Source organism: Drosophila hydei, unplaced genomic scaffold (genome assembly GCF_003285905.1).
Source record: "Drosophila hydei strain 15085-1641.00,03,60 unplaced genomic scaffold, DhydRS2 tig00008137-arrow-arrow-pilon, whole genome shotgun sequence".
Taxonomy (NCBI): domain Eukaryota; kingdom Metazoa; phylum Arthropoda; class Insecta; order Diptera; family Drosophilidae; genus Drosophila; species Drosophila hydei.
In genome coordinates, this window is record NW_022045845.1 from 168,931 (window position 1) to 181,661 (window position 12,731).

A 12,731-nucleotide genomic window follows, 5' to 3' on the forward strand; every position below is an offset into this window, starting at 1 on the left:
ACCGGCTAACTTATCCGCTTTTGCGCTTTGTACTACCCTCTCATGAGCGAGAGAATGTGGGAGAGAGCGCAAAATAAGTTTCTAATATAAAGAGATTGATTCATGGCTGAATTTTATAAACAAAAACAAGGCATGCAACAGTTAGATGTGCATGGCATTAGGGTTATTCAATATGTTTGAGATATAGCTTATATTATATAGGTATATTAAAATAATTTTACATTTTAATTTTAACATAGACAAAATATTTATTACTAATGTACTTAGAATTTGATTTTAACACTTATGGATATGTCTTTATTAAATTAAATTACTGTGTCCTGTTGAAGTTTTTGTTTTAATCTTTAACGTTTCATTCCATCAACAAAACTCAGTATAAAAGCTCTAAAGTGAAGAAGATATGGTTTTGACGTTCGATAAGACGCTTTAAGCTGGTAATTGTTTTATGTAAGACAAAGCGCCACCTATGTTTCATTATTAGCTAGAACAGATAAAACTTGCAATGATTCACACATAGATTATGAGCGGTCAACTGCATTTATAAAAATAAATAGTTGACTAAATTAAACAATAATCCTTTAAATCTGTTATTTGTTAGTAAAGTCTATTAATTTGTGTATAATACAAATTTTTCGATATTTTTATACCTTAGTAAATGACAAGATCTAGTTATATGTATGGATATAGTCTGTAATTATTCTTATTATTATCTCTAATAGACATGACATTTTATTTTCATATACCTTAACTATATTACAATTGCCTTTGCATGCATCCTAACCCCTATTTAACGGAAGCCAATCAGAACGCCTAGAACTGTTGCCAATTCAAAATGGCCGCCTTAACTGCGCACGCTATAAGGGTTGGCAGAAATCCAATAAGTCCAACTAAGGCGAGCTGATTTCAAAGCAGTCAGCAGAGTCAGAATTTAATCCAATTCGGGCTTCCAAGCAGAACAGTAGAGACCAGAGGTCAATCCTCGATACAGAATAGGAAAATATTTTATATATACATGCAGCATCCAAGCGACCAGCCCACCTATATGCCAGAGGTGCCCTTTCAGCCACTGTGGGGCCAGGATGCACCACCGCCACCGCCCATAGTTCCCTATCAGGACCTTATAGCAGGATTTCCTTGCCCCGATTTGTGTAAGTTGCTGAATACTTTAATCCGTAATCTTTATAAAAATATATTAATTTCCTTCCACACAGCGCTCTGGCAACGATCTCAGGTGACCCCGCTCGTCAATCAACGTTCCAGTACCAATGGCCGCTCCCATGGCACCCCCACGTCTAGTTCGAAGAAAACGCGACGCCGTGTTGCTTCCATGACCCAGAGACGAGCTGCTAATATACGCGAACGCCGTCGTATGTTTAACTTAAACGAAGCCTTTGACAAGCTGCGACCGAAGGTACCCACCTTTGCCTATGAGAAACGGCTTTCACGCATAGAGACCCTGCGCCTGGCCATCACCTACATAGGTTTCATGTCGGAGCTGTTGAACGGGACGCCCTCCAACAGCCAGAAGAGTCGCTCGCACATGTACGGCGGCATGAATGGAAATCATCATTCGACTACTGTGCCACCAGGTCCTCCAATGCATCCCCATCATATGCATCCGACAGCCTATCAGCGTGATTTTGCCTCGGCTTACACTCACAGCTTGCCATAAGCACTCTTGCAGAGAGGGTTATTCCATTATTGTAGCGTGTTCTTAGTTGTCATGCCATGTGTATAGACTTAAATATATAAATGTGATAGCTGTATAAATTGTGTATGTGTTTGTGATTATATCCCTCTTTTTTTGGGGATAGAAGGGATAACTCTTCTATAGTTAGACTTTTTACAAGTGAAAATACTTTTTATAATGTATATAGGTGTCTTGAAGGTATATACTTTCGCTATGAGAAAGTTGTGCATTGCTATTCGTATTATCTGAATACTGATAAATAATTTATTTTGAGAAATCTACTATCTAAGAAATAGTTTGTACAATCTAATCAAAGATCGATTGAACTGTTGATTACCCGACAAGTGGATAGAAAAAGGTAGTATTCAATTGAGAGGCAAACGAGAATGTTCAGACCAACGTTTTTGACTCAAGTCTCGAGTGTTGCCGTCGATCTACCCGACTGGCTAAATGAGAAGGAATTGCAGCAAATCATAAAAAACGAATTCCAAACATTTCAACAAATAGAAAACATTCAGTGCAGATCTCAGCTGAATACGCAGCGTTTACAAATCCAAATAAAGTTAGCAGGTGAGCATACGCTAACTTCTCATTAATCAATAAGAATAACGATAACGTTACCAATAATACAATCGAATAGACAACTCCACTCGCACAGTGAACTATCAGATTAAGTCGAAGGAACTTGAGACCCTTAAGTTTCCCCGATACCAAAGTTTCCAGGTTGAGCTTCATATGCGCAAGGTCGTACTGCCAGCTATGGAGAACCTCTATAAGAATGTTCAGAAAAACATTACCTTCACGCTCAGCAGCTACCCGACTAAGAATGGTCTGTTATTAGAGGATCTTCAAGCCAAGGGCTATCGCCTGGCCAGTCAACCAAGGGGTCTAGACCAAGCAGCAATGGAAGTGGCGCTATCAAAGCTGGCAGCATATCATGCCGCTTCAACGTGTTATTTGCAAATAAATCCAAATCAATTAGATGAACTTTTACCCAGTAAAGAACCCGGTGAAGATATTCAACAACTAAAGGTCTGGCTACAACGAAAATTCCATGAGAGTTTGCGGGCTAATGGCTTGCAACATTATGAGGATAAGGTGGTAAGCGCAGCCAACATCTGCTGGAATAAATCGATTAGCTTCAAATGACTATTTACGTTCCCAGAAAGCCTATCAAAGAATCTTAGCGAGTCATGTCGAGACGCATGATCCGAGGAAGTCCTTTAATGTCATTTTGAATGGCACCTGTTGGGCAAATAATTTACTTGGCCACTTTGACGCGTTTGGACAGCTTAAGGACGTTGTTTTCAATGATTTTGCAGGTGCTAGGCTTGGACCTGCTGTGCACGATCTGCTACTACTACTGTTAACGGCACCTGCAGCAAAAACCGATCAATTTGATGGATTTCTAAGACATTATGTAGATGAACTAACGGTAAATTTGAAACTATTAAAGTTTAAGGGCAAGTTTCCTACCTTAACAGACATTCAACTGGACTTACTTAGCTCTGGGCACTGGGGTAAGCTATGAAAGTATTAAGAACTGAATTAAATCTTTAATAAAAATATTTTTTGAAATAGCTTTTCAGACTGTCACTGAAATTCTACCTATTGTGCTAGCTGATTTGGGCTGTGAAGATATTGATGAAATGTTCAAGTTAACACAATATTCGGTGGAAATTCAGAAGCTGTTGCCCTGGTTGGAAAACCGTGGTTACTTTGAGGTCGATTAGCAAATTAAATTGACGTTAAACTTGTACATATTATATAAAAAAATAAGCAACAACAACCACCTGGTAATCCCCCTAAAAGCCACACTTCAAACTGCAACCTACAACATTATTTTGAAGCCTGATTTGCGTGCGAACTGATGCAGCTGCTGCGGCACATGTTGATGCCACATTGAAGTCACATTAGATGGAAGACAGGGAAACCCAACAACAATTAGGCAACAACAACATAAACAAAGCGTAAAATTATTATTAATAAATTATGTGATAGGGCTGCTACACAATGACAATTGTTGTAACAACCCTCGTGTGGCTAAAACAAGTGTAACACTTACAGGGCGCTGATGCGCACAGTCTTAATACCCTGTAATGCTTATACTCGTTTGGCAGACAGTTTTCCATTATATAAACAATATAAAAAGTAAAATTGTATTTAAGTTTAACAATAATATTATTTATATTGTTATTCATATTATTATTGAATTTGGATGTTTTTATTTCATCTTTGAACTTTATTCAGAGAAATTGACATAATGTATTTTATAGACGCATTTAAGAATTAATAATACGCTTCATAGAGATATTTATACGGAGTATTTTCTAGTCGAATATAGTTTTATTATTTAGATATATTATGCAGCCTAAATACCATGGAATTTTTGCGTTCAACGCCCATTTCGAACAGATTAGCGCCCCTTTTTTGAGTTTTTCTGTATTGCCTGAGCAAATTAATTTTGAGCGCATAAATAAAGAGGGGAAACAATCTGTTACAGCTAACTAGACCCACCTGAGGGTTGTTTGACTGCATCTGTATCACTCTCGTTGCGACCCTCTTTGATCTTGTTTTGGTAGCATCGGTAGCTGGCAATATGTTTTGATGAATTCGTGGCACTTCATGCCGCATTAGCACGGTCAGCTGCCACCCCACTCTCTACCCCAACCATTGACGACTGACTTCGTCTTTATGAAGTGTGCTCACGTGTCTGTGATTAGTGACTTATGTCAGAGTCATATCTATATGTAGTATTTAGAGTAAGTTGCTCAAATCCCAAACACTTCGCCACCTGCTGAGTGTGAGAAGATCTAGCTATACAAATTTTACTTTAGATTGCAATCTTTAGATTCCAATAACAAGAGATATGGAGACGAGATTCTTGCCACGCGTGGCTCAATAAATATTACCCACAGTAAATCAGCGTGGAGAATTAACAAGTCTATGAACAATTTCTAACTGAGATTTGCGTAATCTGCTCACATCCTACCCTCGGTTCTATTGTGCGCATGTCAAATCGATGTGACAAATTAATTGAATTTTGTTACCATTTTCAACGAAATTCGCGACAAAATTTCGACATTTTCTGACAATATTAGAGAAAAATTCAATATATATTTGAAGGCATGATAGATGAACCCAACAGATGTTGAGCAATCATGCCATTAGGATTTGTTGACATAAAACCTACCTAGATCATAATGACGACAATGTGGCTTAAAGCAAGTAAGAGTGTTCTGGTTGGTAGCGCCCGACTAAGATATAAGATATATGTATGCATACATATATTAAAAAGCATACATATTCCAAATCTGAAACATCAAAACTGATTTTTCCATCACAGAAAAATTATATCTATGTTCATCTATTATGTAGTATTCCATTATATCTTAGAAAACAAAATAAAATTATAGAATTTTATACAACGAAATGGGATGAGTTATCGAAAAAAATGATATGCCCGTACTGCGTATGGGCAAATTCCGTTAAACTTTAAATGTAATGCAATATATTCAAAATGTTTACTCGCTTTCAGTGACCACAGATTTTATTTATGATCACTGACCAACACATAAAAAAAAAGTATGGAACCTCCTCTACGTCACCTACCCGAAATAGTCGATTCTCATATAAATTTCCGTTATGCACAATTGCTTTTGCTTACTCTCCGCTCTTTGCTCTCTCAAATAAGTGTATTTATGTATGTGTGTATGCACAAGCACAAAGCAGAGCTCGAAAATAGAAATTTGCTCACCAAGCGGTAGCAATTTAGTCTTCTGAGATAAGAGTACAGAATAATCGACTCAGCTTGTCGTCCTGGTCAATATTAAACACATGTTGAAAATGATCTAAATCACTTTAAAGATAGCCCAACTCTACCATTTAAATCGAATTATATAAATCGAAAATGTAATTTCAATTAACTATATTATATTGTTTTCCAGACTCGTACACTCTCATAGTCAATCATCCCGAGACATTCTCAATGATATTTATTCAGAGAAGTATGAGAGCTAACCATAACATCGCCCTTTGGGCGGGAATCCATTTGGGGCATAATCGTGTCTTAATATTCCCAAATAGCTCTTCGAAGTGAAAAGAAACTATTTTTATTAGTATCATTATGGTTCTTCTTCTTATACATAGATGATACTAACATCCTGCCGTGTGACATATATCGGCAAAGATCCTCTGCTTTACTGAAGACATACTTGCATTCTTCCGGAAGCCGGGATGCCGGTGGTGCATCTACATCAATGCACAAAAGTCCGCGTCCAAATTCGTAACTAGAATCCCAAATTCCGAATACAACAAAAGTTAATTACCTTGGTGTCCCTCTTGATGGAAAGCTGACTTTAAAAGCACATATAAGTCATTTGACCACAATCTGCAAAGGGAAACTAAAATAAATGAGCTAAATAAAAAATAAATTGTACCTTTTTTAAATTTTTATTTTCATTTTTTTTAAGTAAATTTTATTTAGTTGCAGCGTATTGTCTTAGACTCTATAGCGCATTTAGCTCTAAACCTTATCTAATGGGGATGGCAGATATGCCAATTATTCTGCACTTATTGCTACTATCTTAACTAGTTCTAATATTATCTAGAGGATGCAATCTCTTAAGTCTTCGCCTATTGTTGTTTATAGCCAGGTTGCTTGCGAGATGGTTAGGATGCGCTGCCCAATGAGTTCGGCAACTGTGGGAATTGCTAAATCCCTATGTAAGACTGAGTTTCTCACAAACCAGCTGGCTCCAGTCCATCTGCTTTATTCAGCAGGATCTGAATTTTGTTCCTTGAAGTCTTCGCCGAGGAGCCCCATAGAGAGATACCATATACGAAGGTTGGGACAACTATTGCCTTGTAGATGGCGGCCTTGCTGCTGTAAGACAACTTGCTTGAAGCTCTCAGCATCCAGTCGAGGATTTTTAGCTTGCTTTTGCATTTTGAGGTTACTTGACTTATTTGCGCTTTAAAAGCCTTCTGTCAAAAGTGATACCAAGGTATTTTACTTTTGAGGCTTTCGGAATAGTGGGCCCCAATGCAACGCTTGGGCAATCTCCTCTTCTAGGGGCGAAGGTAGTATGTACGGACTTTTGTGCATTAATAGTGATACACCACCGTTTTGCCCAGCCTCCGAAAGAGTCCAGATATTTTTGTAGTGAGTCTGAGGCTTCTTGCGCAGATACGTGACGTGAGAAGATGGCGGTGTCATCTGCATAAGTCGCTATGAGTACTGCATCGGTACTTCCTATGAATAAAGTATAAAGTGTTGGGCCTAGAACACTACCCTGTGGTACTCCAGCCATAATTGGTCTAGTTAGCACTAAAAGTAACAGAACTGCATTTTGCATAACCTACCAAGTAATTTAACAATGGTGACGATAAACACACCACGCGCAGTCGGCGAAAAGCCACCACTCGCAGTAGAACGATGCGCACGAGCCAAACGCTTAACGGCGAGCAATCTACACCCACTTGGCTGCAGCTCTTTGACCTGAAAGGACGTGCTCGGAACTTGGGAAGTATGACTTAGTAGCTTTTCAAAATATTCGATTCCAAAAAAGACATTTTAAACAATGGATAACTCTAGCTTTGGTATTATCTGCAAGATTTTTAACTCAACTATATTATACTCTATTTGACTCGTAAGAAGCTATTTGTATTGCCACTTTGGCCATCAATGTAGTGTTATGGTAGTAATAAGTATGATGACTCCCAAAAATGGATCATGGATTTATGGAGTTTAACAGAGTATTTTGTATCCGATTCTCGGAAGGTTTAGAAGTGCCGGAATAACCATGCGCCATAGCAGCTGAGTCGACTTAGCCATGTGCGTCTACCCCTCCACATGAGTTTGCATAGCACATGCAGTATGAGCTTCAAATAACTCATACCGTTTCCTTGTTATCGAAAAAATCGATGATTTCACTTCGTTTTCCAGCGTAGCTGGCTTTTATATATTTTGGATTGGATACCTCCCCCGCTTTACCATAAAATTTGCGAAAGACTTATTTTAATAACAATTATGTAACTATCAAGTTTTCATAATGATGCTCCTTTTTTATTTTATTTTCATTTTAATATATTTTGTAATGTTCTTTAAATGGAATTAGAGAATTTATTTGACTGTCGTTAATTATAGCTCTTAACATCACGTACCCATGGTAAAGTCAACTACTAACTGGACAAACTGCTGGGGCTGATCCACATGAACTTTGTGATTTGCATTCAAGTACTCAACATGCAATTTGGGAAAATATTTCTTCATTATCTCGACATTCTGTGGTGTTACGAAATTTGTCTTCTGTCCCGCAATCAACAGGGTGTCGCCTTGGTATGGTTGTAGTCCCTTTATTGTTTGCTTGTAATTGACCATTAAATCCTCCCAGTCATTGTAAATCGCCTGGGCATTTACGGCCCAGAAGAAAGTGCCATTATCGGCAATGCTCAAGTTCTTAATAACCATCATGAGTTGAGCTTCGTTTTTAATAAACTTTCTGATCTGAGGAAGTATGAATTTACGACCCTGTACCAGAGATAGATTTTTAGGTATTGTCGGCAACACTTTCACCATAAACTCAAACATCCTGCTTGCATTGACCACTTCCGGGGGCAGCGGTCCTGGAGTTATGTCCACAACGATGACACGTTCCACGAGATAGGGCCTGGTCAACGCCAGCGTCATCATCGCCCGCCCGCCCATGTCATGACCCAAGGCAACAATGCGTTTTAACTTTTTCTCCTCGATCAAGGCCTCCACATCAGCAGCCATGTCGGCGGGCTTATGATTCGCACAATGCGGACTCTCGCCATGATTACGAGCATCCGCGACTATTAACCAGCGTGAACCTTGCTTCATTATATGCCGAGCCGGACGGCGCCAAATGGATTGTGAGTGAGCCAATCCATGTAACACCAATATAGGCGGGGAATCAAGCTGACTGTGCGGCATTTGATAAATCGTTGAATTCATTTTTATGGCTTTACACTTCATGTGCACCATTACCAAAGGCAGACGAAATATGGAAACGGATAATTTCCAACTCCTACTGTCTGAAACAATAGAAAAACAGTAAATATACTGATAAAAGAAACCTCATAATGCCATTAACAAAGCCGTGCCTTGAAAAGCAGAGATTATTTTGTAGAAACTTACAATTATTTCTCAAAATCATAATTTAATTAGTCTCGATTTAAATGGGAAATAATTCATTTAGTTCATTCGTCCATATATAAAATAGTTTTGAAATGCAACACACCCCTTCATTAAATAGATTTATTAATTTAATAAAACATGAGTCACACTTAGTACGTCTTCTCAAATCTTTAGCCTAACAAATTTACAACTGACGCATATGAAAATATACATGAAATCTTTTGGAAATATCAGAGAATCACTGGGAAATAAGCCTGCTTTTCTCTGAACAAGACGATGGCGATAAAAAAATATAGTTCAAATGTAAATTCTAATTGGAATTTGAACTTCTATAACTCAAAATATTCATTACTGAATTACTTAGAATTATATTTTATATTAATACCTATGCGTATGCCTGCTTTATAAAGAAATGATTGTGAAATGAATTTTAAGTATTTCAAAAAATTTAAAGCCTAGCATCCCGATTATATATTTCATTCATTCATTTACTTTTTAATCGTTTACTAGTCAACCATACCTTCTATTAAAAGTCTTATAGTCATGGATAAATGGTTGTCACGTTCGGTAAGACGGGAATTGACCTAGTGAAGCCGTAGCGCCATCTATGTATCATGAATTATTAAAGTGAAAACAAAATCCAGCCAAAGATGATGCTATGCATTAGAAGTCAAACTCAAATTGACTAAATAATCTTTAAATACTCTTATCCATTTAAAGCTCGCTTTAACTATTTGTGTAAAGTCCTCAATAATACATGAAAACATGAGCTATAATACTGACATTTATATATCATATTCAAAATTTAAAAGCTTTTCTAAATTAAAATATACAGCTATATTTTTTAACGATTATCTCTAATACTCTTCAATATTTAAATATGATGAATTATACTTATTAAAATAGTACACATACCTTGACCATGTTACAATTGCTTTTGCATGCATCCAATCAAGCCAATCAGAACGCCTTGAGCTGTTGCCAATTCAAAATGGCCGCCTTAACTTAATGCTACCCGCTGTAAGGGTGGGTAGAAATCCAATAAGTCCAACTAAGACGAGTTGATTTCAGAACAGTCAGCGCAATCAGAATTTAATCCAATTCGGGCTTCCAAGCAGAACAGTAGAGACCAAAGGTCAATAGTCGATACAGAATCGGACGCACTACTCTATATACAATATATATACATGCAGCATCCGAGCGACCAGCCCACCTATATGCCAGAGGTGCCGTTTCAGCCACTGTGGGCCCAGGAGGCCCCACCGCCACCACCCATAGTTCCCTATCAGGACCTCATAGCAGGTTTTCCTTGCTCCGATCTGTGTAAGTTGCTGAAGACTTCATTCTGTAAAAAGCTTTATAAATATATTGATTTCCTCACACAGCACTTTGGCAAAGGTCTCAAGTCACCCCGCTCGTCAATCAACGTCCGAGCACCAATGGCCGCTCCCACGGCTCCTCCTCCTCCAGTTCGAAGAAAACGCGACGCCGTGTTGCTTCCATGGCCCAGAGACGAGCTGCAAATATACGCGAACGCCGTCGCATGTTCAACCTGAACGAAGCTTTTGACAAGTTGCGACGGAAGGTGCCTACCTTTGCCTATGAGAAACGGCTATCTCGCATCGAGACCCTGCGCCTGGCCATCACATACATTGGCTTTATGGCAGAGCTGTTGAGCGGCACGCCCTCCAATGGCCACAAGACCCGCTCGGACATGTACGGCGGCATGAATGGACATCATCATGCAGCTACTGTGCCACCAGGACCTCCAATGCACCCCCATCATATGCATCCGGCACCCTATCAGCGTGACTTTGCCTCGCCTTACAATCACAGCTTGACATAGGATTAAATCTAAAAACTACTACATTATTTTTCCGTGTTCTTTGTTGCCATGCCCTGTGTTTAGACTTAAGATGAAATATATAAATGTGATAGATGTGTAAATTGTGGATTGTGTTTGCGAATAAGTCCCTCATCTATAGTGATAAAAGCTTTGATACTAGTGAAAAAACTAATTTAACATTGAAGAAAAAAAAGATTTATAGATGTCATAAAGGTATGTTCTCTTTATAAGTTGCACATGTTTAAAGCCACGAAAAAATATAAAAATTTGTATAATGCTTTTTGTATTATCTGATAAACGCTGATGATGATGATGTGTTATTTTATGGAATCTTCTGCAGAAATAGTAAAGATCAGATAAATTTCAAAGACAATTTAACAAATGATCGAGCGAGATGTGATTAGAAAATAAAACAAAATTCACTTTTGAGAAAAAGCATAGCTTACTTTACAAATCGCACTGTGCACTATCAACTTTAGTGGAAGGATCTTCACACTTAAGGTGAAAGCCTTTAGCAGAAATCTTAACGTTCGCGACCAATTAACTGAGCCTGTGTTAAGAAGAGTCCTAGGATATACAATAACTAAGGAGAAATGAGAACAACGTGGTTAGTGCAGACAACATCTGCTGGAATAAAACGATTAGATATAATTGACTGACATCGTTCACAGAAATTTTAGCCAGCCATGTCGAGATACCTGATCCGAAGTAATCTTGTCATTTGAATATCGCTTATTGATCAAGCAATTTTCTTGGCCTATTTGACCCGCTTAGCCAGCTTATGGATGCTGTTTTCAATAATTTTGGTGGTGCTTGATTTGGACCTGCGGATTTAGCTTTATATTTGACTTTACTTATCCTTAGACTACTTGTCGAAATTACCTTAAATAAACAATAATATCAAAAACCATCAGACAATTCCCCTAAGAACCACACTTTAAACTGCAACCTACATTATTTGCGTGAGAACTGATGCAGCTGCTGCGGCACATGTTGATGCCACATTGAAGTCACATTAGATGGAAGACAGGGAAACCCAACAACAATTAGGCAACAACAACATAAACAAAGCGTAAAATTATTATTAATAAATTAATGTGATAGGGCTGCTACACAATGACAATTGTTGTAACAACCCTCGTGTGGCTAAAACAAGTGTAACACTTACAGGGCGCGGATGCGCACAGTCATAATACCCTGTAATGCTTATACTCGTTTGGCAGACAGTTTTCCATTACATAACAATATAAAAGAAAGATTCATAAGTAAAATTGTATTTAAGCTTAACAATAATATTATTTATATTGTTATTCATATTATTATTGAATTTGGATGTTTTTATTTCATCTTTGAACTTTATTCAGAGAAATTGACATAATGTATTTTATAGACGCATTTAAGAATTAATAATACGCTTCATAGAGATATTTATACGGAGTATTTTCTAGTCGAATATAGTTTTATTATTTAGATATATTATGCAGCCTAAATACCATGGAATTTTTGCGTTCAACGCCCATTGTGAACAGATTAGCGCCCCTTTTTTGACTTTTTCTGTATTGCCTGAGCAAATTAATTTTGAGCGCATAAATAAAGAGGGGAAACAATCTGTTACAGCTAACTAGACCCACCTGAGGGTTGTTTGACTGCATCTGTATCACTCTCGTTGCGACCCTCTTTGATCTTGTTTTGGTAGCATCGGTAGCTGGCAATATGTTTTGATGAATTCGTGGCACTTCATGCCGCATTAGCATGGTCAGCTGCCACCCCACTCTCTACCCCAACCATTGATGACTGACTTCGTCTTTATGAAGTGTGCTCACGTGTCTGTGATTAGTGACTTATGTCTGAGTCGTATCTATATGTAGTATTTAGAGTAAGTTGCTCAAATCCCAAGCACTTGACCACCTGCTGAGTGTGAAGCTCTAGCTAAACAAATTTTACTTTAGATTGCAATCTTTAGATTCCAATAACAAGGGATATGGAGACGAGATTCTTGCCACGCGTTGCTCAATAAATATTACCCACAGTAA

The 12,731-nt window shown here is 38.0% G+C and overlaps 4 protein-coding genes across 5 annotated transcripts; 3 read left to right on the plus strand and 1 right to left on the minus strand.

The window, feature by feature from the left end:
- Window positions 1–1,012: 1,012 nt before the first annotated feature.
- LOC111592041 (protein Fer3-like) lies at window positions 1,013–1,672 on the plus strand. Its single transcript, XM_023304037.2, has 2 exons — window positions 1,013–1,148; window positions 1,212–1,672. Exons 1-2 carry the CDS (start codon window positions 1,013–1,015, stop codon window positions 1,670–1,672), a joined length of 597 nt encoding a protein of 198 aa, XP_023159805.1.
- A 398-nt stretch (window positions 1,673–2,070) lies between these two features.
- LOC111592032 lies at window positions 2,071–3,717 on the plus strand. The gene is made up of 4 exons (XM_023304026.2): window positions 2,071–2,260; window positions 2,331–2,791; window positions 2,856–3,210; window positions 3,272–3,717. Exons 1-4 carry the CDS (start codon window positions 2,077–2,079, stop codon window positions 3,421–3,423), a joined length of 1,152 nt encoding a protein of 383 aa, XP_023159794.2. The 5' UTR covers window positions 2,071–2,076; the 3' UTR covers window positions 3,424–3,717.
- Window positions 3,718–7,753: 4,036 nt separating this feature from the next.
- Window positions 7,754–9,782, minus strand: LOC111592013 (protein ABHD11). 2 transcript variants are annotated; one of them, XM_023304003.2, is made up of 2 exons: window positions 9,768–9,782; window positions 7,754–8,749 (listed from the first exon to the last, which is right to left on the minus strand). In XM_023304003.2, exon 2 carries the CDS (start codon window positions 8,697–8,699, stop codon window positions 7,848–7,850), a length of 852 nt encoding a protein of 283 aa, XP_023159771.2. In that variant the 5' UTR covers window positions 8,700–8,749; window positions 9,768–9,782; the 3' UTR covers window positions 7,754–7,847. The 2 variants fall into 2 exon arrangements, with proteins under 2 accessions (XP_023159771.2, XP_023159770.2); XM_023304002.2 differs by lacking the exon at window positions 9,768–9,782 and adding an exon at window positions 8,853–8,887.
- Window positions 9,783–9,811: 29 nt separating this feature from the next.
- On the plus strand, window positions 9,812–10,934 carry LOC111592014 (protein Fer3). The gene is made up of 2 exons (XM_023304004.2): window positions 9,812–10,175; window positions 10,238–10,934. Exons 1-2 carry the CDS (start codon window positions 10,040–10,042, stop codon window positions 10,696–10,698), a joined length of 597 nt encoding a protein of 198 aa, XP_023159772.1. The 5' UTR covers window positions 9,812–10,039; the 3' UTR covers window positions 10,699–10,934.
- Window positions 10,935–12,731: the final 1,797 nt, after the last annotated feature.